The sequence below is a fragment of the Barbus barbus genome, assembly GCF_936440315.1.
Source record: "Barbus barbus genome assembly, chromosome: 14".
NCBI lineage: Eukaryota > Metazoa > Chordata > Actinopteri > Cypriniformes > Cyprinidae > Barbus > Barbus barbus.
The window spans coordinates 23325065-23350304 of record NC_136742.1 but is presented as its reverse complement, the minus strand read 5'-3'; the positions used below and the strand labels follow the sequence as shown (position 1 = coordinate 23350304).

Genomic DNA, 25240 nt, shown 5'->3' with positions numbered 1-25240 from the left:
AATCAAGCTCTTACTAGGCATACTAGAAACTTCCATGCAGGTGTGTTGAGGCAAGTTGGAGCTAAACTCTGCAGGACACCGGCACTCCAGGACCAAGTTTGGACAGCTCTGTCTTAAAAACTGGCACTAAAAATCCATCTGACAGACTTTAATGTGCCCACCATTACCTACCTAACAATTTTAACCCATTAGTCACCCTTTGAATGGTCTCTTAGAGATTGGACAAACAAAAAACAAGAACCACATGCGCCCTTGTAAATACTAAAAAAAAGCAGTGACTATATACAAAAGATTTCGATGAAGTGTAAAATGTCTTATGCTTTCCCTTATCCAGAAGTGGCAAAACCGAACTTGATGTTTTTCTCCTTCTGATGGTGTCAAAAGGAAACCAGATGCCTGCTGTAGTGACATGCTCATGACCTTTCGAGATGATGCGATTATAGCACATTTGGTGCCATTTTGTCAACCTTTGAGACTGAAGCAACATCCTGGTGTGTGTGTCCAGAAACAGAGAATCTAATCAAACAGTATACTTTTTTTTTTTTTTTTAATTCTTGGTAACACTTTATAATAACGTTCAGTTGTAAGTCATTTATAAGTGATTAATTAATGATGAACTAATCATTTACAAAACATTCATAAGCGATTAATAAGTGATATGCTAACAATTTGTGTATGTTTTGTTCATTCATTTACAAGCAATTAGTTAATGATGAACTAATCATTTACAAAACATGACTTGCGTTCATAAATGATTAGTAAGTGATGTTAATATTTTTATCCATGTTTTGTAGATTAGATGTGGGTGATTAGTGCATATTAGATGAATTAGTGATTAGATGAAGATTAAATAATCACTTACAATACATTCACAAATGATTATTGAGTAATATGCTAACGATTTACAAATCTGTCATAAGATATCTTAAAAAATAGCATATGAAATAATCAAACAGATCCTTAGTAAATGGTAAATACACTGAAAAAAATATTTTGTCTTACCTTAAAACCTTTTTTTAAGGTTAAGTGGTTTGCGAACAATTTATTTTAGCTTCATTTAAATAAATAAAAAATTGTTGAAAGTTAGTCAACTAAATTAGTTTATTTGAATGAATTGATTGCAACCACTTATCTTAATTTTTTTTTTTTTTGTAAATTCAATGAATATTTTTTTTTCAGTATAGTTACTAGTTAAATTACTAGTTAGTATATTATTAATCACTTATAAATCATTGGAATGTCAACATTGTACTATTATCTCTATATCAATAAACATTTGTTAATCATGAACAAATGATGATTAAACCACTAGTAAATGATCAGTATATAATCTATGTATGTTTCGTTAAAGTTGTAAGCTGGCCTGTTAAAAAACCAAAAAATCGTGAAAGATCTACGAATGATGAGTAAAACATTTACAACTGATGAGTAGTTTACACTTTATTTTAGGGGATGCAGAAAGTGTAGTACATTTTTAACAGTCAAAAAGGCATTTCTCAGATCTCAGGTAATTACTAAGGGTCCGATTCAGATTTGAGTAATTTGCTCTTTTCAGTTGAAGTGTTAATCAAAGAAGCCTTTGGATATAACTTGCCAATGACTTCAGAAGAAATCCTTTTTAAAAATTCCCAAAACAACAACAATGTAAAGATGGCACCCAAGGCAACTGAGCAGAAATAATAGACTACTCGCTTCCTTTATCCTTCACAGGTAATTTTAACATTTTTTTAACCAGCTCTACAGATCTGGACAGCCACCCTCTGTGCAGGAAGAGTAATCCTTCTCCCAGCAAGGGATCCATGGTGCTAATCCATAAACAGAGCTCTGCTACACCCAAACCACAGCAAAAACCATACTGAGTTGTGAAAAACTGAGCATACAAGAACCAAAACCATTCCAACTCTCAGAGTTAAATTATTAATATAATTGCTAACATGTTTTGTTGCCACATGATGGTCAATAAAAACCAAAATCAGAACAACTTACCTATATCTGAATTCTTCTCACCGCTGTCCACAACGGTTTTTGGCTTAATTGGTACAGGTTCGCTCTCTGGTTTTGTTCGTATAATAGGAACTTCTCCATTTTGCCTGTGGGATTTAGGAGGACAAGTTAGAACAACTGCATGCAATGTCCACTGTCACACTCGAAATGCAAAGGCTGTTCCAGACAGTAAAACAAATACTAATAAGAAAGCTATTTACGATTACTGTGTCTTTTGCAGAAAAAAAAAGTATCGTATGCATCTCATAATGCATTGCAACAAGCTCAGTGTTTGGATTTGCTATATTTTATCCAGTATGGCAAAAAGAGCAATACACTGGGAAACATTGATTGTTACATATAAATGTATGTATACATTTAAAATACACATTCAATACACATACTATATCTGATTGAATTAATTTAACAATATACACATATTTGGTTTTAAATTAAATATTTCAATTTAATAAAATATTGTATTAAAAATCATTAATATGAAATAAACCAAATATTTTAACTGTGCTACAAATTTACTATGCTTCTAAAACCTAAAAATGTATTACGATAAAGCTTATGACACCAACACTTGCTTGGCGGCTGGTGATGGAGTGAGAGGCAAGTCAGGTCGTTTTGTGTGGATGGAAGGACGCAGCAGTCCCTTGTTTGGAGGCACAGGTTTTTTCGGGGGCACAATGGGGCCAGCAGGTTTGGCGGGTTTCTCTGGCAAGGGCTTGACAACTTCAGAGAAACAAAGGACAAATATATATGTTTTGAGATAATAAATGCCCACCCAGACATAGCAAGACACAATTTATGCAAAACATTGTCTCTTACAAGGTTCTGGGAGTTAATTGTCTAAATGTAGGATATTGTAATAAGGTTAACAGAAACAGTAGTTCCTTCATTCCTGATTATGGAAATTCATACAATACAAATACATGTACTAAATTGGTCCAAATGACAACAGAAACAATGATGTGACTCCAAGTAGGTCAGGAGAGATTTTGGCAGGATGTTTGCACCCCATCGATCTGCTTCGATCTTCTCAATTCAATGTTTTTTTGTCACATAAATCATTCTTTCTGACATTCACATCACAAGTCTTGTTCAATTCGTGACACTTGCTCTAAATAAGAGCGACTTCTATCTGAAAAGCATGAAGTCTTGCTTTCAGACACCGCAAAGATTATCAGATATATGTTTCAGTAGAGTGACATTCATATGAGAAAATAATTGGCAGGAAGTCTTTGATGCATACAAAATAGCAGATACTCAAGACTGGCAGTTGGTCAGAGTGCATTACATTTTTCCTACAAAGTAGCTACAACATTATATAAAGTACATTTATAAACAGTTTTTAGAGTACACACATCAGATGACCTTAATAGCCTCCACCACCCTAGGGCTGGGTATCATTAAAAAAATGTATTACTTAAAAAAAATAAGTTTTAATAATTTTAATAGTAGCCTAGTAGTAGCAGTATGTACTTTCAGCTGAACAATAGTAATATATTTCTGCCGCAGTGTCTTTCACGTTAAACCAAACTTTTATTTTTGACGGGTTGCCGTGAATACCTTTACAGTTCTGTGTGTATAGACCCTTTTAGAGCCGACGTCACAATTACGTCACAGCGCTAGCCGAAGGCAAAACAAAGGGAAAACTGGAGGTGGCCCATTCAAACCAATGCAGATTCTGCTACATAAGGAGCTTAAAATATCATCTTGTTGTGATGTTGGGTGCCCAATCCTGTTCCTGGAGATCTTCCTTCCTCAGCTCCAACCCTAATCAAACATACCTGTCTGTAATTATCAAGTTTTCCTAATTAGTTGGTTCAGTTGTGTTTGATCAGGGTTTGAGCTGAACTCTGCAGGAAGGTAGATCTCCAGGAACAGGGTTGGGCACCCCTGTTGTAGAGGCTCCAATTTGAAATTTTAAGGCATACCTGATGCCACTGCCAGACAAAAAAAAACAACGACATCTGTGGTGAAACGAGATAAAACGAGCAGACTGGACAGAAACGATTGACAAAAATGCTCGCATTTGCAGAGCACACTTCTTATCAGAAAAGGTTAAATAATGTATTGTCTTTTGTTGTTGTGGGCTCGTCTAAAGATTTCTTATGCATCTCACTATGTCGTGTATGAAATAATGTCTGTGTGCATGTGTGTAAAACAACAAACTTACAATTTATATGCTTAATCATATGTGACCCTGGACCACAAAACCAGTCTTAAGTCGCTGGGGTATATTTGTAGCAATAGCCAAAAATACATTGCATGGGTCAAAATTATCCATTTTTCTTTTATACCAAAAATCATTGACATCAAGTAAAGATCATGTTCCATGAATATATTTTGTAAATTTCCTGCTGTAAATATATCAAAACTTCATTTTTGATAAGTAATATGCATTGTTAAGAACTTCATCTGGATAACTTTAAAGGCGATTTTCTCAATATTTTGATTTTTTTGCACTCTCAGATTTTCAAATAGTTGTATCTCGGCCAAATCTTGTCCGATCCTAACAAACCATACATCAATGGAAAGTTTTTTTATTCAGCTTGCAGGTGATGTATAAATCTCAGATTTAAAAAAATTGACACTTAAGACTGGTTTTGTGGTCCAGGGTCACATATGTAATTGCATATACATTGTTGTGATTAATTGTGGCTTGGAATAATAATGTAGCTGTAAAAATAGTTGCCTGCTGAAATTGAAATATACATCTTCATGACTAGATAGACACTGTGAGTTTGTCTAAACTATACACATTAGATCTGAGTCACTCAACCGGAGGGAATCCTGTCAGATCATCCATCCTTTGAGCAAAAGCGTGTACGGGTCGGCCAATCTGGTTTCGTCCGTTAAAGTTAATCTTTACAAATAACAATCGCGGTCCTGGACAGTGCATCTATACCTTACATATGCAGGTTAAATTGGAATTTATCCAGTTATTATTAAAAAACAAGCTAAACAGACTTCATAGCTAGCGTTAGCGAAGCGGTCAGTGAAATCGTTCTGCCTCCACCTAAGCACCGCCCACAGAAAAATGTCACAATGTTTACTAACAGAAAAGGGTTTATATGATATGACGCTAGTTTTTCTCAAATCAAACGGTTAAATGCTCATGAAGTGACTCTCAGAGCAGTTCTGGAGATGTTGTTCATGTTTATGTCCTCATTTAGTGAGACGGACGGCAGACGCTGAAATCACCGCGAGCGTCACGTGCACTTCAGTCTGTGTGTAGTAAACAAAACCACACGATGTCAAATCTGCGCCGCGTCGCTTCTAGTCGAACACACCTAGTGCTGCAGGTTTATTGGCTCACTGACGTTGATGAGATTAACCCCTTATGTATTGAAATTTGGTACCGAACAACAAGACGTTTTTCGATACTCGATGGTATCGAGGCAATTCGGTCGGTGCCTAAAAAGTATGGAACTCAATACCCAGCCCTACACTTGCCTTGAGCTATATTAACAGCTTCATAAATAGGGATGGGTATCAATTCAGATTTTCCGCTTCAATTTGATCCCATTTCATAATCTCTGGATTTTATAATATTAACTTTCAGTATCTGAGTATATTTCAGTTATAACGTCCGTTTTGATTATATATGAAAGAATACAATACGAAAATATTAATTTTGAAAATTGACAGCAGGGCCCAGACTATGGAGATCAAGTGCCATTTAACACGGTCAACACCAGCTGAAGTAAACTTTAAAATCACAATTTATGTGTACAACTGTTATTACAAAACTGTGTAACATTATTACACTGCCGTTCAAAAGTTTAGGGTTGGTAAGATTTTTCATATTTTTGAAAGAAGTCTCTTATGCTCACCAAGACTGCATATATTTAAATCAAAAACACAGTGAACATTGTAAGTTTGTGAAAGTAACTGATTTCTATTTGAATGATTTTTAAAAATGTAATATTTCTTCCTGTGATGGTAAAACTGAATTTCCATCAGTCATTACTCCAGTCTTTAGTGTTACATCATCCTTCAGAAATAATTGTAACAAGTCAATTTGGTGCTTAAGAAACATTTTTATAAACCGTTGTGCTGCTTTATGTTTTTGTGTAAGTTATGATACTTTTTTTTTTTTTTTTTTTACAAGTATTTTTATTTTTTTGGATGAATAGAAAGTTCAAATGAATCATCTTTTCTTTGAAACAGTATTTTTTGGAACATGAATAATGTCTTTACTGTCATTTAAGATCAATTTAATAAATCCTTGCTGAATGAAATTATTCATTAAATAACAAAAAAAAAATATCAAATAAATTATTAATTAAAAAAAAATCATACTAACCCAAACTTTTGAACAGTGGTGTTTAAAATAACAATAAAAACCAGAACAGAAACACATTCATTTTTAAATAATCCAATTAGTTAATCTATAATCACTATAATACTTGCTATAATACATTGTGAGGGTTAGGAAGTCAAGCTGCTGCTGTGCACAAAGCTTATGGCTTTAGCAATCTAGTTGCATTGTGACGCATTGCCTGTCTGTAGTGAAGATTGGGTATAAAAGTGAAATGACAGCATTGCAACAGTTCCTGATTGAAAGCATGTGTAAATAAGCAAGAAACATTCTCTCTTATAAAGGCTCTTAAAAAGTGCTTCAAAAACTAATGAATGAATAAAAAGAAATTTGCAATCAATTCAATTAACACCATGACGACTTTTAGGGGTATGCTAAAAGTGGACTCCATCCTTAACTAATAGGTTGTTAACAAATACTATTTATTTCATATTATCCAATGAAGAACTACATTTGTACACATTAATTTCTGCTTATTCATTCTTTATGACACCACAGTTGGCAAGAAGAATTTGTGGTATAACAGAAACCGGGTAGCGGGCCCTCTCTTACCTTTATCTTCAGGCCGCGGCTGTGGTTGCTTCTTGTCCACACTGGGGGCCTCTGGTTTCAGGACTGAGGAACGAAGCATATTGACTGAGTTAATATGTTTTTTAGATACTACACTGAAGCTAAGAGCAGCTCTAGACACGGTAGATAAAAGAACTATGCGACTCCTGAGACAGACGTTTGAAGAGAATAGGAAACATACAGTCAATGACTTGCATTTCCTGTGTGGGTTGGAGAGACAGACCAAATCTTTGCAACCCTCTATGCAAGCTTTCTATAAAGCAATTGGGATGATGCGGAGCCCTTTGATGCATAACAACATCCGCTTTTGTTTTTGCATGTTTTGCAGACAAAAGCTGTGAGGGACAGCTGCATTATCAGACATTACATCTGCACTGACAGATCATACGATTTTGTCCCTACCACTCTAAACTAACACTAGTCAGCTATAAGTTGTTGCATCAGTCTTGAAGCCCATTTACAATTAAACAACTGATGTCTTGATTGACTGGGTTACTATCCAATTAACTATCTACTAAGAGCCCCTTACATTATTTGATCATGTGTGTTTGGATATCTCACTAACCTCAACATTAACCAAAATAAAATTATAATGCTATTTTCCAGCAAGTGTGTTTAAGAATTTATGGCTGCCATAAAGTTATATTAGAGCTGTATTATAATGTAAGATTTTTTGTCAAATAAAATATTAAATTAAATTAAACAATTATTCAAACAAACAAACAAACAAACAAGCAACATTTTTAAAACTAAATGAAAATATTTCTGGAACATGCTGTACAGAACATCATTTTTTATGGGGTCAGTAAAAATAAAATAAAACAAAATTATTATTCCAAATGAATGAATAAAAAATGATCATTGCTGCAGCTTAAGCTAAAAACAGATCAAGAACTATGAAAGAAGTGTCCAAATCATTCAATATGCCACCACTGATGTGTGGGCAGACATGGGCTCTGTGTTCATTGCAATAATTGAATATGCTACTTTAGCTGGCATCACCTCTAATCTTCTTAGCATACATATTCATTTTACTATTGAAATGTTGTTGTATGCATTTGTCAATTTTATTTAATTTCTGTATTTTCTTAAATGTGTGTGTATAGAGTATTTACAGAGTGTTAACTTTTAGTTTTAGTTACTTTTTCTTATTTGCAAGTCGCTTCGGATAAAAGTGTCTGCTAAATGACTAAAGTAAGTAAAAGTACATATTCTCTGAAAACCACAGGGGAAGCAGCTCAAATCAATATGCCATCCTGCATCAGCTATTATAAGTCAATGGAGACCAGACATTGTTTGGTTATCTACATTCTTCAAAATGTCGTCGTCTTTGTTCAATGGAAGAAAGAAAGTCATACAGGTTTGAAACAACCTGAAAGCGAGCCTATGATGAACAACGCCTTAAATTGATTCGCATGAACAACCGCCTTAAATTGATCACAGGGCTCTTATTACATATGATTGCAAGAGAGTCATTGAGCATAACCTCAGCAGCCAGAATGCGTATGATGACACTTCAAGCTCTTTTATTCCTCAGCGGTCTAATAGCAGCTTAAAATGAAAGAGAAGAGTAATGTAATGTAGTCAAATTTATGCAATCAGTGAGATGTGAAATGGTATGTTAAATATATCATACCTGGGGTTTTGGATGGAGGTGGGGGCTTCTTTGGCTTCTGTGGAGAAACAACAAAAATAAATAAACCTGCCATTTAAAATAAAATTTAAACCTGGATAAATCTTTTAGGTCTGTTAAATTTGGGGAAAAACGATATATTGACATGAAATAAAATATCTTTAACAATGTGCTGCATTATTTCTAGGTTAATGTGAGGAAAAATTCCAGCATTACTTGTGATAAGGAGATATTTTATTATTTATTATGTTATAATAAAATATCTTCTTATCACAAGTAGTGCTGGAATTTTTCCTCACATTCCTGTATTTCGTTGTTCTCATGCACCTTGTGAGTGGTAAAGTTGCTCCAGATTCTACCCCATTATTTCTAGGTTAAGTAAGCAAATTTGTGTCGGATCATTCTCAAATCTTGCTGAAGAACCCAATTGTCAGGTTTTACGCAAATTTGTGCGCTACTTGTCAGCGTGAAAGGAAAATTCACCCCATTTCTTAATAGAAACATTTCTAAAAGGATGATATAAACCTTTTAAAAGTCTAAAAAATAGACCTTATTTTAAATAATTAAATTGAAAACAACAACCGATATGCATAGAACCCAACATTTTTTGTTTTTCTATAATCCATTACACATTTCATGTATCTTTTTTCAATTAAACTTTTTTTCAGATTAATATTCTGATTATAAATTGCAAACGACAAAAAAAAAAAAAAAAAACCAAAAAACCCACCATTAAATCAGAAAAAAGGGGGGATCTTCACCTCACAGATCAGGCTCCCATAATCCCTTGGGGCTGAATAACAAGTAATACAAGTTTCTAAAGAGCTCAACAAATTAAAATTAACCGGAACTAAAATAGATGAAACTGCTGAGGTTGGAAATCCCCCAGCCTCGCCTTTGATGGCTCTGGAAGATTTGGTGACTCTTAATAATCAAACAATAATATAGGCCTTGATCAACATTTGCAACTGACATTGATATGCATCATTTATGATGAGGCCTGCATGTACATGCATGACTTTCACATAAAGTGCGCGTCTTTTATGTACATAATTTCAGCATTCATTGCATTGCCCATTTTCCACAAATATCCCATCAAAATGTTCCATCTGGTGCCTAAAATTAAACTAAACTAACTTTAAATTAAAACAAGCCCTCAAATAAATAACACCATGGTTGTATTTGAATCCAAGAAAGTACAAATGAGCTTCTTAAGTTGTGAATACATAGCTCCATTAACTACTGGTTAGATTTTACAAAGGCTGCATTACCCACAACAGAAGGCAAATCAAGTTAACATATTCTGATGGAAGATTACGAATAAAAACTTTTTTGGGGGTGGGGGGGTGGAGCATAACATTTGTTCACAATAAGATCAAGAACATGTATCAAGTAAACAGAACTGAATTTGATTTCATGTTGACATTAAATATTTTAGCTCAAAAGTTCAGATTTTCCTTTCTAGTGTTCTAGCAAACAGATGTGGACTTAAAATATGATGCGATTTCAAGTTTCTCTTTGGAGTGTTACAAGCTGTTCGTGCATAGATGAGATCCCTAAAGTTGCAAAGACTAAAGTCTCAAACCCAAAGAGATATTCTTTATAAAATTAAGACTCGTCCACGCCCCCCTAAAATGGCTCATTCAAACACGCCCCCACATGTCTACGTCACGATGTGGAAATATTTGCGTACTGCCGCCCAAATGTTCACGCAAAGAAAGAAGGTGTGGTTTCAGTAACGGCAGTAGTGTTGATGCAGCCATGTCAGGGAGACACTGTGTGTTTCTATGCGAAAGAAAAAGCACTTTATTTGGCTTTCTGAAAGTAGATGCAATTAGGAATCATTGGTTAAGATTTGTTTACAACACAACAGCACATCCCAAATGTTCGAATTTGTGCAACGCATTTTATGGACGACAGTTTCATGAACATAGTAGAGTACAAGGCCAAAAAGGGTCAATTCCCACTTTTCTATGACAATCTGGCGCTTCTGAATCAGCGACTGTAAGTATGTTTTGTTATTAGTTCAAGTATTTGCTAGTGACTGTTCAAATGCGGAGTTTTGTGCGTAACACAATGTGTGTGTGTGTGTGTGTGTGTGTGTGAGGGGAACAGGGTCACATCACAGCGGAGTGTACAGCCCATCAGCAGTCTTAACCGCGGCTTGTGTACTGCAAATACATACGAGCATCATCACTGTGTCTGTCACATGACTCTGTTCCCCTTTTGGGCTTTAACTGATAAAACTAATTTGAAAGCTGAAGCTTCGTGATCATGGTAAGGGGCGTTACATTTCCAAAGCGTGTTTGTGGTGTTCGGCCAATCACAATGCACTGGGTCAGTTGGCCAATCAGAGCAACTTTCTAGTATAGTTGTTTCTGCAGGGCAAGAAGTGGCCGTTCAAATTATTATACATTTAGAGAGAAAATGAGCAAGAATGGTTGAAATAAAAAACAAAAAATAACCAAGCAATTTGGAACTAAATCACTGTTAAGTCCTGCTCCCTTCACTATTGTTAACACAGTCCCACTTATGCCGAACTGAAGTAGAGTTGCAATTTAAATTGCGTTTTAAATTTAATTTTACAATAAATTTAAACATGTGTACCGACATATACATACACTTATACACATACAGTGGTGTGAAAAAGTGTTGGCCCCCTTCCTGATTTTTTTTTTTTTTTTTTGCATGTTTGTCACACTTTAATGTTTCAGATCAAACAAATTTAAATATTAATCAAAGATAACACAAGTAAACACAACATGCAGTTTTTGAATTAAGTTTTTGTATTATGAAGGGAAAACAAAATTGACTTATTTTGTTTCAATCATTAACATTTTGCACATTCTGCAAGGGGTATGTAAACTTGAGCACAACTGTACAGTATACACACACATACACTCACACATTTATATACGTGAAGTGAGATCTTACAGTAATAACCATACATTTGGTTAAATTACTGTTCACAATTTAGAAGAAATTAGACTGAGACAGTAACCAACCCTATCTATGAAGAATTGTGTTTGGGGCCAAAGAGAGGCAAAACAATTTCCTCTCCTTCAACATCAGAGACATACCTGGAAATCAAGGGCTGACGGGTTAATATTCAATCACTCATGGCACACAGAGAAAAACAGTCAAACAGTAGACTGGATCTTTTTGTTCAAATTTAAAATGTAAAAAAAAGGAAGATTTTATTTTTATTTTTATAATGATTAAAAAATAAACTTCCAGTTTAACACTGAGGCTGATGTGTTTGTGCTACTTGATCATTTATATATTAATTTGATCATATATAATTGCATTAATAATAATAATAATAAAATCACATCTTGGTTACTATTTTTTGAATGCACTATAATTGCAGTCAACTACAATTTACAGAAATTGCCTTCCTAATGCCCTCCGTCCCCTTCACATACAGAGAACAATGCCTCATCATCTGACAGGACACTTATAGGATAAAGGATTGATCTTGGGCTCCTTGGAGTTGGTTGGAGGAATGAACACGTTCACATTTTCATGAACTGCTCGCTGAACTACACAACCTATCACATGAGCTTCATCTTATCACATTCTCACCGTAGCAGCACAAAGACCAATTCACCAATGAAGTTGAGAACAGATTAAAGAAAAAAAAGAAAGAAAGAAAAAACACTTGTGCCCAAAGCATATCAACCCATGAACTGATTCAGTGTAGGGGTATGAGGCTTCACAGAATTTTCCTGGAAAATAGATAACTTTTGCCAGCACAAGCCCTCTATTTGTTCTCTAGACATGGCAGCTGGTGCTTTGAACAAATAATCTGCTTCTCACAATAAAAAGGGCCTGTTGTTCCAGAGTTTGGCAAAATGTGGTTAAACATGCACCCTTAGGGTAAACCTGAAGACCCTAAAGCTAGAATGAAGCCACGTTTGTAACATTTTGATTTAAACGCTTCTTTCAAGCTCAAATTACCAACAATGAACCACAAATAAATAAATAAATAAATAATAAAATACATCAAATGTTAACTTGATATTGTCTGGAGTGTTGTTGATTTTGGTCCTTAAAGTCTTTGATTAAAATGCTTAGTAATGAGCTTTCATTGAGAATCAGGGCTGGGAGACAGCGCTAAAAAATATCAGAGCTGATAAAAAAAATTAAAAAAAACGAAATATATATATATATATATATATAATAAAAAGCGTACTGCAAATTTTCTAACGAGATGATTAGCATTGCCTACCTCCTCTGGTTCCGGTTTAGGAGATGCTTTAATGGAGCTTTTGGATGTGAGTGTCTGTATAGAGGGAAAAAATAAGAAATTTTCATTAGAAATAATTTTTTTAGTAATTTTTTACTTGTTGCAACTGAGAATTAGTTTTGAGAACAATCACTTTCCAAAGTAAAGTAGACGTTTCAGATAATTTTTTTTTTTTCACGTCTGCACAGGTAGTTCAATTTCCTTTTTCGAAAAAGAAGACTCCCAAGGTAAACATCAAACGCAGCATTAATGAATGTAAATTTACCTCTTTGTCGGTCTCAGGAAGCAGAGTTACAAAGTTGTCTGGGAAAACTCCCTCCTTGCCATTGATCTCTCCTCTCCACCAGCCTGGCTCTCCTGTGTCCTAAAACATCAAAATCATCAATCACTCTGAACATAAATTGCTTATTTTATAAAATCTTCACCTTAAAAGTTTAAATACACATGACTATGAATAGGCAATGCAGACATATCCCTTGCCACTAGATGGTGATCATGTATAAAACATTTCCAACTTTGATCTGCTTCAAACAGAAAACTCAATTTTTATCCACTTCAAAACAGTTTCACATCAGAATCCCCATCTGAGAGCTCTGTACTAGCAACAACTGCATTAAAGGTCATGCATGTTTTTTGTAAATAAAGACTATTTTCATCATAGTGTGGTTCTTCCCTTTAAACTTTGATTTAATCCATGCATCAGATGTTAATATTCTTCATAATTACACTGTAATTCTAATATGAACCATGACTCTACCTCTCTGGCATAATTTCCAGAAATGTGGACAAACTGCCTAAGCTTGTTTGTATCAAGTAGTGTTTTCACACACCAGACTAAACTACAGAGCAGGATATAGACTAACTAGTCTAAATGAAGAGAGTGAAAGTTACTGGTTCACAGGTTTTTGTAAGAGGCGGAGCACTTCCTGCTTTATTATTAATGTAGATACCAAAACTGGTTTACACTGCTCCCTGATGGCTAAACAAAGCTAAAAGTCTTATTCTTTGTTTATTTATGTGAGTAGTTGACATATATTAAGCATTGACAGCAGTGTCGTGCAGTGTCACACATTACATCAAATAAAAAATAAACAAACAACTTTTGTTTTATTCTTGTACAACTATTATATATGCAGTGTTATAACCAAATTTTCACAAATGACTATAAAATAGACTTGCAAAAAAAAGATGATTCAACACTCCAAAAAAAAAGTTGATTAATCTGCTGACATTTTGCTATTCAGAAATTATCAAAATGAGCAGATAACAGTGCCCACTTGGCTGTTTAACAAAACTGGACATTTAGCTTAGTATTAGTTTCAAAATCTACCTTAGATACTTATAAATGGATAATGAATCAATTTAAAATTAATATTTTGTGAATTAAAGCTTTTTTCTTAAATTCAACAATAAAAAAAACAGTGATTAGTTAACTAAAATACATTTCCCTTTCTTTACTAAAATAATGTCACTATGTAATTTAATCATTTAAAAAAAAAAAAAAACTTTTAAAAGTTAACCAATTCATTGCTAAATTTAATAGACACAAATATGTCTTATTTGTTTTCAGATGTTCAATGCTTATCATCTGGCAGATTTCTTTTTCTTTTTTATAACTGTACATTACATAAATGTAACTTATTAAATAATGCCTGTCATGCTTAATATTCCTATTGTGGATGCTTCCTGAATATGTGTTGTTTATATGGAGATCTCTGTGGTTAGGAAGACATCTGCTCACCCTCTTCCGTACCTTGCTCAGTACGTGGATGACGTCACCCTCCTTTAAATCCAGCTCATCTTGGTTAGTTGCTTCATAGGGGAATGTGGCCTTGCAATATTCTTTTACTGTAGAGAGACAAGAAAAAAAAAGGATATATGTATGCTACACCTTGATGTATATATGCTACAGTACAGGTACATCTCAAAAAATTAGAATATCGTGAAAAAAAGTTAATTTCTTTCTTGTAACTTATTTCAAAGAGTGAAACTTTCATATATTTTAGATTCATTACTTGTAAAGTAAAACATTTCAAGTTGTTTTGTTTTAATTTTGATGATTAGAGCTTACAGCTCATAAAAGTCAAAAATCAGTATCTCAAAATATTAGAATATTTACATTTGAGTTACAATTAATGACCGTCCCTACAGTATTCCAGGTATCTCTTGTTCTTTGAAACCACAATAATGGGGAAGACTGCTGACTTGGCAATGATCCAGAAGATGAACACTGACGCCCTCCACAAAGAGGGTAAGTCACAGAGGGTCATTACTGAAAGGGGTGGCTGTTCAAGGAGTTCTGTTTCAAAGCATATTAAATGCAAAGTTGACTGGAAGGAAGAATTTGGGTAGGAAAAGGTGCACAAGCAACAGGGATGACCGCAAGCTTGAGACTACTGTCAAGCAAAGCTGATTCAAACACTTGTGAGAGCTTCACAAGGAGTGGACTGAAGCTGAAGTCAGTGCATCAAGAGTCACCACGCTCAGACGTCTTCAGGAAAAGGGTTACGAAGCCACTTCAGAACCAGAGACAACGTCAGAAGAGTCTTACCTGGGCTAAAGAGAAAAAGAACTGGACTGTTGCTCAGTGGTCCAAAGTTCTCTTTTCAGAAGAAAGTAAATTTTGCATTTCATTTGGAAATCAAGGTCCCAGAGTCTGGAGGAAGAGTGGAGAGGCACAGAATCCATGTTGCTTGAAGTCCAGTGTGAAGTTTCCATAGTCAGTGATGATTTGGGCTGCCGTGACGTCTGCTGGTGTTGGTCTACTGTGTTTTCTGAAGTTCACAGTCAACGCAGCCATCTACCAGGAAATTTTAGAGAACTTCATGCTTCCTTTTGCTGACAAGCTTTATGGAGATGCTGATTTCATTTTCCAGCAGGACTTGGCACCTGCCCACACTGCCAAAGGTACCAAAAGCTGGTTCAATGACCATGGTGTTACTGTGCTTGACTGGCCAGCAAACTCGCCTGACCTGAACCCCATAGAGAATCTATGGGGTATTGTCAAGAGGAAGATGAGACACCAGACCCAACAATGCAGATGACCTGATGGCCGCTATCAAAGCAACCTGGGCTTCATTACACCTGAGCAGTGTCACAGGCTGATTGCCTCCATGCCACGGCGCATTGATGCAGTAATTAATGCAAAAGGAGGCCCAACCAAGTATTGAGTGCATAGAAATTAACATACTTTTCAGAAGCCTGACATTCCTGTTTAAAATGTACTTTTTTTATTGATCTTATGTAATATTCTAATTTTCTGAGACACAGAATTTGGGGTTTTCATTATCTGTAAGCCATAATCATCAAAATTTCACTTTCTGAAAAATAATATTGACCTTTTTCATGATATTTAAATTTTTTGAGATGTACTTGATTTGTCTTATGTAGCTACTACTGAATCTGTATTAAAAACTTGTTACTAGTAAAGCACAAGGTTTAAGTGCACTTTCAGTACTAACAGAAAGACATACTAATCTATAATTTGGGTTTAGCTAATAACCAAGTGGAAGAAAAACAATGTCAGTCAGTCATAATCAGGGCAGTCAGTTTCAGCCGTTCATGTCTGGTGCATTTCCATAAATCTCCAGTCATTATTTTTGTAAATCACATACAGCTTTATGTCAACCTTCCCATGAACTCACCTTTTCCTTTGCTCTCTGCCTCTTTTTCTCCTTTAGGGGGTTCAGGAGTGCTCAAAGGGGTGGGTTTTGTGGCGGATGGTAATGATAGAATTGGCTAAAATGAAGCAGAATCACAAATGGATTTACTGACACGGCAGCCACACAAACACATGCAGTTGCACACTGGAAGGTACAGACTTTGAGACAGGTCAGCCATGCCTGGATGAAAGGAATGCTGAGCAAACAATCGCCACTGTTACATATGCACATATTCAATGGGAGCGCATGCCGCATTTAGACTTTTTTTTTTTTAATACAAAATAGATTAAGACTATATAAGTATTTAGTAAATCCTCTGACATCACATGATGGCATGTTATAAATGACCTCTTGATATGAGACGTAGTGGATGATTCAACTGATCTGAATGACATAATGGGATGCAAAATGTGACAAAAAGGGAGAAAGGAAGTATTGGTTAAATGCATTAGTATTGTAAACAGAGCTAAATGACTAAAACATGGAAGGTCATTTGTGGCAAATTTAACATGATGTACACTAACATTTAAAAGTTTGGGATCAGTTTTTATCTTTTATTCAACAAGGATGCATTAAAATAACCAAAACTGACAGTAAAGGTTTTTAATATCACAAAAGATTTCCATTTTAAATAGATGCTGCTCCTTTGACTGTTTTCTATATTGATAATAAAAAGGAATGCTTCTTGAAGACCAAATCAGGATATTAGAATGCTTTCTAAATGATCATGTGATACTGAAGACTGTAGTATTGGCTGCTGAAATAAATTGCATAAAATAAAATAAAAACTGCAATAACATTACACAATTTGACTGTTTTTACTGTATTTTTGATCAAATCAATGCAGCCTAGGTGAGTGAAGGAGTTCTTTTAAAACGTTTAAAAATCTTACCAATCCCATATTTTTTGAATGGTAGTGCACTAATAACTGAAACTTCAGGGAGAAATGTAGGATGGGGTTGATTTTAACTAAGGTACATCTCCAATAATCATGTGCTATGAAATTATTGTTATTAATATCATCTATATTAGGGGTTTCCAAACGTTTTAATGCAAAGAACCCCCAAATATAAAGACAAATTCATTAATTTATATCTATGTGAGTGTGTGTGTGTGTGTGTGTGTGTGTGTGTGCAGAAAAAAAAGAAAAAAGCTTGATATACAGTGCCCTCCACTAATATTGGCACCCTTGATAAATATGAGCAAAGGCGGTTGTGAAAATAAATCTGCAATGTTTATCCTTTTGATCTTTCACTCAAATAAATTCACAAAATTCTAACCTTTCATTTTAGTAAAACAATTGAAAGCGATGAGAAACTCTCATGATGAAACAAATGGTTTTCTCCAATGAATGTTGGCCACAATTATTGGCACCCCTAGAAATTCTTATGAGTAAAATATCTCTGAAGCATATTCCCATTCGTATTTACATTTTTTAGCACACCAGGGTGACTAGGAGCATGAAATCGTCCAGCCATGACTTCCTGTTCCATAGGATTATATATATGAGGAACAAAATTCCCTTAATCATCCATCACAAGGAGTAAAACCTAAGAATATAGTTCTGATGTGCAGAACAAGATTGTTGAGCATCACAAAATAGAAAGTGGCTGTAAGAAAAGAGTTAAAGCATTGAAAATCCCCATTTCCACCATCAGGGTAATAATTAAGAGGTTCCAATCAACTAAAGATGTTAAAAATCTGCCTGGGAGAGGACGTGTCTATATCGTCCTAATGCACGGTGAGGAGGAGAGCTTGAGTGGCCAAAGACTCTCCAAGGATCATAGCTGATATATATATTAACGCGCACACACACATACACACATGCCCTACATCACCACATGTTGTTCGGGAGGGTTTCAAGGAAAGTTCTCCTCACTCATCCAAAAACAAACTCCAGCAAATTTGGAACTTCAAATGGCACTGGCTTCTATGGTCTGATGAAACTAAAAAAAAATAGCTTTTTGGCAGCAAACCCACCAGATGAGTTTAGTACAAACTGGATCTTTAATGTTGTGGGCCTGTTTTTCTGCCAGAGGTCCTGAACATCTTGTTCAGATGCATGGCATCATGGATTCTATCAAATACCAACAGATAAAAAATCTAAACCTGACTGCCTCTGTTAGAAATCTTATAATGGGCCGTGTTTGGATCTTCCACCAGGACAACAACCCAAAATAAACACAAAAATAGGTCACTGAGCACAAAATGAATATTTTACCATGGCTGTCCCTGTCCTCTGACCTGAACCCTACAGAAAATGAGTGAGGTGAACTGAAGAGAAGTAGTACTAACATGGAGCTGGGAATCTGAAGGATCTGGAGAGATTCTGTATGAAGAAAATGGTCTCTGATCTCTTATCAGGTGTTCTCCAAACTTTTCAGGCATTACAGGAGAAAACTCAGAGCTGTTACCCTGGGAAAAGGACATTGCAATAATTGGGTGCCAATAATTGTGGCCAACATGAACTAGAGAAAGCATTTATTTCACAATGAGATCCCCCCCCCCACCCCACTTTCAATTGTTTTACTTCAATGATAGGTTGGAATTTTTTAATGAAAGATAAAAAGCATAAACAATGCAGATTTATTTTCACAGACGCCTTTGCTCATATTTACCAAGGGTGCCAATATTGAGGGCACTGTATATATACACAAAGCAAAAATGCATGCACAAAATTAAGCAATAAACATGAATAAATAATTGAACATATTAATAAACATTATCTGGAAATACTATGTATTTTGTTTTTCTACAAAATATTTTTTCTATAATACTAGAGAAATATTTTCAAATAAATTTGTATTTGATTTATATCTATAGCTCTTTTCACAATAAATATCATTGTAAAGCAGAAAAACCATTGAGCAAGCTAATGACAACAATAGCAAAGAAAAATTTAATTCTTAAGAGTTTCATTGTATAAAAGAAAAATGTTGCCTCAAATTGTAACCCAGTTCAAATATCCTTGATTTTTACAGTATTATATCGTTACCAACGGTGTATGGGTTACATCACCAAAAATTTCAAAGCAAACTATTATGTTCTGATGAGACATTTCTTTCACTAGAGTAATGCGCACTGATGAATCACGCACAACCAGGGGAATTTATAATGGTTGTAAAAGGGTTCATCTTGATTTGAAGCTGTCTTTAAGAATGAAACTGAAGTTGCAAACAGCTGCCTATAAAACTAAGAGCAAACTAAAAGTTGTAGCTTCTAGAAACGTAAAGACAATGCACAAGTCATTGACATGTCTAAAATGTGCAATGCCTTCCAGCTGTCTGCAGACGCAACAAAAGCACAGACAGGGATATTCTGCCCTCAGTTTGAGCTGTACAGAGAACAAACGATAATAAGAGAAGCAGTCCATACCAGAATTCTTCAAAAACAGCCACCCTAAATAATGAAATCCAAAAATAGAAAGACATATTTCCTAAAAAGGAATGTCTCACCATGAGACTGTCTGCCTATACGGTAAAGTCTTGAGCACTCACTGGCAAAACTTGTAGAGCAGTTAGACATGTAATTAGCCTTCAACGCTCCATTGCTCTTGGCTATGGGAATAAGCAGCACTGATTTTCATACATGCCAAGGCAATGATATAATTTTACAAGAGACTATTATGTGCTACATTGGTTTGCTACTTAGTTCCTACTTCATCCATACCAGAATATCTTACATATGTAACTATAGCCACACATTATTTTTGATTGTGACGTCTACAATACTGAAAGATTTCTGTGTAATGTGAAGTGCATACTGCATTTTCTGGGATTGGTACTAGTCCTGCAGTACAGACAAAGGAAAGGCTTTGAGGAAGGCAAATAAGACATTGTCATGTGCAGAACTACACTTACTTTTTCTTTCTTTTCCTCATTGTCAGATGGTAATCTTTGAGAGACTCTGAGTTTTACAGAGCCCTCTCTGAATATGTCACCAAAACCGATGCCCTTGATCTTCTTCGGTTGGGCCATGACTCCGTTGCCTTGGTGAGGGGACGTGGGGCTAGACGCGCCATCTCTGTTATCTGTGAACACACTTCTGTATGAGTACCACCACAACAAGCTTTACAAAATTTTGAAAAACAAAACTGTGTCATGTGCAAAGTAAACTGTATAAACATTTTTAAAATAACTGATATTTGAATTTGAAGTTTGAATTCACATTACAAACACAAAAGAACAATAAAAGTTATCAGAAAAGTGATCCATACAAGTTGTGCGCTACATGCCAGGTTTTCTAAAGTCGTACAATACATCTGTGTGAGGAACAAAAACTTAAGTTGGAACTAAAAATCTTGACATTTGCGCTATATATAGTTGTTTTTTTTTGGTGTTTGGCTTAATGTTATGTTAGAATCATTATTATACTCTTATACCTTTTGTTCTTTAATATTTTGAATTGTTTGTAGCTTTTTTTTTTGTTTTTCATTTAAATGTTAAGTTTTGAAATTTTGTTGTATGCATTTGTCATTTTTATTTCATTTCTTTATTTTTAAAAGGTGTATAAGTAGCATTTATCAAGTTTTAGCTTTTAGTTTTGGATCTGTTTTTAGTCGTTTTAATACTACGATTGATTACTTCTGTTGTCCTCATTTGTAAGTCTCTTTGGATAAAAGCGTCTGCTAAATGACTAAATAATAATAATAATAATAATAAGTGACAGAAAATCGTTCTTTTGAGCCTGATTTTACTAATCTGAATAAACTAATCTTTGTTCAATCATACGGTTCAGTCTGTTGCTCATACTAAGCTTTTATGAATTCAGAAAACTTGGAATACAGTATGCAATTTAAATTTAAAATTTAGCTATGATGCTTCTGCACACTTTAAATTGGAAAACCTTGTGGTAAAAGAAACAACCTGTACAATTCTTTACAGTTTCTCCTTTTCAGTTGCACTGAAGAAAGAAATTCATATGGATTTGGAGGAACATGACATTAATAACAAGTAAATAATGACATTTTTCATTTCAAACTTTAAATTTTTGGGTGAACATTTTTTTCAAATGTACACCAAATATTTATTCAATATGGGCAATTATTATTTAATTTATACGTTCAGAAGTTTGGGGTTGGCAGTAATGTTTTTGAAAGTCTCTTATGCCCATCAAGATTTCTTTCATTTAATCAAAAATGCAGTAAAACCGTAATATTGTGAAATATTATTACAATTTAAAATAACTTTTTTTTAAATATATTTTTATTGCAGTGATGGCAAAACTGAGTTTTCAGCTTTCAAGTATGTTGATTTGATGCTCAAGAATAATTTCTTATTATCAATGTTGAAACAGTTGTGATGCTTAATATTTTCATGGAAACAGTGATACTTTATTTTTTTTCAGGATACTTTGATGAAAAGAAAGTTCAAAAGAACAGCATTTATTTGATAAAGAAAACTTTATATATATATTTTTTTTAAATCTTACTGACCCCAAACTTTTGAACAGTGGAGTACATTTCACCTGTTTTTTAAGACTGCTTCAGTTGGCCTAATGCCTCAAATAAATAAATAATGAACAAAAAGTTGTCAACTGCAGATGCCGTGACTAGGGCTAACACCTCCAAAACCCCGAGCGCGCACACACCCTTAAACGCACAAAAAACCAACAAAGTTGTCTGTTGAGTGTTTTCGTGTAAGAACATGCCCTCTCTGAGATAAGCTGAGCAGTACCTGGCTCTTCTGTTATGTCGCTGGTGTCTGTCTCTTCAGTTGATTCTATTTCTTTGACGAAGTTGGAAGGAAAGAGTCCAGACTTCCCATTCATGCTTCCGCTCCACCAGCCCTCCTCAACCTAAAAAACACTTAGTCAGCACTAATACAGGAACTGTCCAGACAGTAGACAGTAGGTCTCAACTGGTTTCACTTCAGGATGCAGATTTTACACTGGACATCAAGTGACAAAACAACACAATAGCAAAATTGTTTAAAGCGCAAAGCAAAACTGTCCTAAAAAATTAAAGGACTTAAAAATATATAAAATTGTGTAATATTTTTTATGTTGCTTGAATTTTGATAGGCAGAAAAAAAAAAAAATTCCTTGCCATAAAAGAGCCATATTAAATATAATCTGGTTTAAAGTAGTCCTGCATATTTCTTTTTATTTATTTTTTGATGAGGGAGATGTCAAGCATGTTGGTCAAATTGGTATTGGAAGCATTCAGGCTATGTATGCCCATTTATTTTATTTTATTCATTTACTAACTATTCACAATGATATGATTTCAAGAATTGTTTAATTTGCATTTTATAGTTGTTTTCCTTCCGGTCTGCAACCCCATCAAAACAGACTTGTGACTTGTGACCACAAGCCACCGTTGGAGAACCACTGATCTACATACCATTATAGATGAAGTCACAAAGAATGTTTAAGAGAGAGTATGTAAAATAAATAAATAAACTACATTTTTATTACTAGCTCATGAGAAAAATCTGAGCGAGCAACTGAAATGACAAGGAAATTGCTCATTTCGTGAGAAATGAAAATGAAGGAACATCTAACTACTTTATCATCATATCTCACACTGCAGCATACAAAAAGCCCATCAAAGAACATTTGCTGCGCGTGGATTTCTATAAATAGAAAACTAATATATTCAGCACAATTTCAAAACATTGAGTTACATTAAACACAAAAGACAGAAGCTGACCTCCTCAGTGATGTCAATGATATCTCCAATCTTCAGTTCCAACTCGTCTTCATTCTGAGGCACATATTCAAACAGGGCTTTGCACTGACGCCTCTTGGACTCTGGAATGAAAACACAACAAGTCACTCTGGATCTGGCCTGACACGTCACTCAGCCAATAACGCCAGTATGCAGGTGGAGCGTTTCCTCCAGCTACCTGAAGAGGGCTCAATGAGTAAAGACTAGCACAATCAGAAAGAGTCTTTATTAAACCTGTATGCACACATACACTCTCACACACAGACGCCACACCCTGTCCTTGAGATGATTCATGTGCACTTTAAGGAGAAAGAAAACGGCAGATTACTCCGTTTGCTCCAAATTAAGACATCTTACCTGTCACCCAAAAACTAAACGGAGAAATCTTCTCCACTACTAAATCTTCTAATGCTTGTGGACTGTGAGAAATGCTCAATTATTTACCAATTACACTACAGTTGAAGAGACTGGGATCAGTAAGATTTTATTATTTTTTTTACTCAGTAATGATGCATTAAATTGATTAAAAGTGACAGTAAACATTTAAAATGTAAAAAAAGACGTGTTCTTTTGTCAAATGCTGTTCTTTTGAACTTCACATTAAAAGAATTGATAAAAATATACATTATTTTTAAACAATTTTTACTGTATCAATTATTTTGTCTCATATGCTCATTAAGGCTGCAATATTTGATCAAAAATAGACTGAAAACAGTAATAGTGTAAAACATTTTCAAAAGTAATTTATTCCTGTATGGCTCCATTACTCCAGTTTTCAGTGTCACATGATCCTCCACAAATCATTCTAATATGCTCATTTGGTGCTCATGTAACGTTTCTTAATTATTATGTTGTTGTGCTGCTTAATTTGTGTGTAAACCATTAGACATTTTTCAGGATTCTTTGAAGAACAGCAAGTAAAAAAAAAAACTGCAATTATGTAAAAAATACATATTTTTTAACATTATAATTGCCTTTACTGTCCCTTAATGCGATTAATTTATTGCTAATCAATTTAAAGCTTTTGATCAGTTTAATAATTATTGCTGAATAAAAGTATTACTTTCTTTAAAAAAAATATTTCTGACCCCAAACTTGAATTTTTTTAGTGTACTACTACTTAATATTAAGTTAATACCATGGTACATGAATATAGTAATAAATAATCATCACTGTATACTGAAATACTACCGTATTGGCATCTAATTCTATTACTGTACTACCACAGTAGTGTTTAGTTTAGTAGAAGGCTCTCTATGGCTAGCTTGTAATGTAAGCTGCACTGAGCAGAAATGAAACAAAACATACATTATTTGCTCAAGGGTACAATGTGATAAACCTGCACAGGAGCACAGAGGAAGAGAATCAACACAACTACATTCCACTGTTATCACTGTTTTAGATGATTTGTTCAGCAGAAACCTTGAAGGTAGGACGGCACCACAATCGTTGTGTGTTCTGTGACAATGTTCCCAAGCAGCTGGAGAGGATCAAGTGGACTTCCTCTAAAATCTGAGACAGTCGTACACTCAAGACTCAAGACAGAGGAAATGAAAACAGGCTTTATGAGCCGATAAAAAAGCAACTGCTGCCTACTACTGGCCAAAGCTTTCATCTGCTAAACACTTTTGTGCTAAAATCCAAACAAACCACAAATAAAAATAAAAAAAGGAAATATTACCATCTGCTGTACTATGAATAGCTATATAAAAATCATCTCAGCCTGCTGTGACAAATTATTTTGACATTAAATTAATGCTAAAACGTTTTTTTTTAAATCCCACAATGACACACCAATAACCAATTAACAATAAAGATGCTGTAACCCATGATGCTACTTTCCACTAGACTGAATGAGACCACTACATTTGACCACATGGCCTTCATCCAAAGACATGTCAGTCAACCCAATGTCAGCAAACTCAAACATGCAAAATGATTTACAGGTACAACGTGCTTCTGATTGGCTACTTTTGCTCAATGGCTAAAAAGCTTGGGTGGATTCGTGACAATTGTTTTGCTGTTAGAGTCCAAGGCGGTCACAGAGACAGATACAGTGCCCTCCAAAAGTATTGGAACGGTAAGGCCAATTCCTTTATTTTTGCTGTAGACTGTAAACATTTGGGTTTGACATCAA

General features: G+C 34.7%; 1 protein-coding gene across 4 annotated transcripts in view; it reads right to left on the bottom strand.

Moving 5' to 3' along the window:
* The window catches only part of LOC306880688 (CD2-associated protein-like), a 53250-nt gene that overhangs the window by 5792 nt on the left and 22218 nt on the right, over positions 1–25240 (bottom strand). The window contains exons 4-14 of one of the 4 annotated variants that reach the window (XM_079434399.1): positions 23086–23186; positions 22109–22229; positions 20294–20463; positions 16416–16509; positions 14513–14619; positions 13037–13135; positions 12754–12807; positions 8526–8562; positions 6872–6934; positions 2571–2724; positions 1987–2090 (exon numbers count right to left, since the gene is read on the bottom strand). In XM_079434399.1, the coding sequence (XP_079290525.1) occupies positions 1987–2090; positions 2571–2724; positions 6872–6934; positions 8526–8562; positions 12754–12807; positions 13037–13135; positions 14513–14619; positions 16416–16509; positions 20294–20463; positions 22109–22229; positions 23086–23186 (1104 nt within the window). The remainder of the gene's footprint in view (positions 1–1986; positions 2091–2570; positions 2725–6871; positions 6935–8525; positions 8563–12753; positions 12808–13036; positions 13136–14512; positions 14620–16415; positions 16510–20293; positions 20464–22108; positions 22230–23085; positions 23187–25240) is intronic. The other 3 variants (XM_079434400.1, XM_079434401.1, XM_079434402.1) reach the window with 3 other exon arrangements.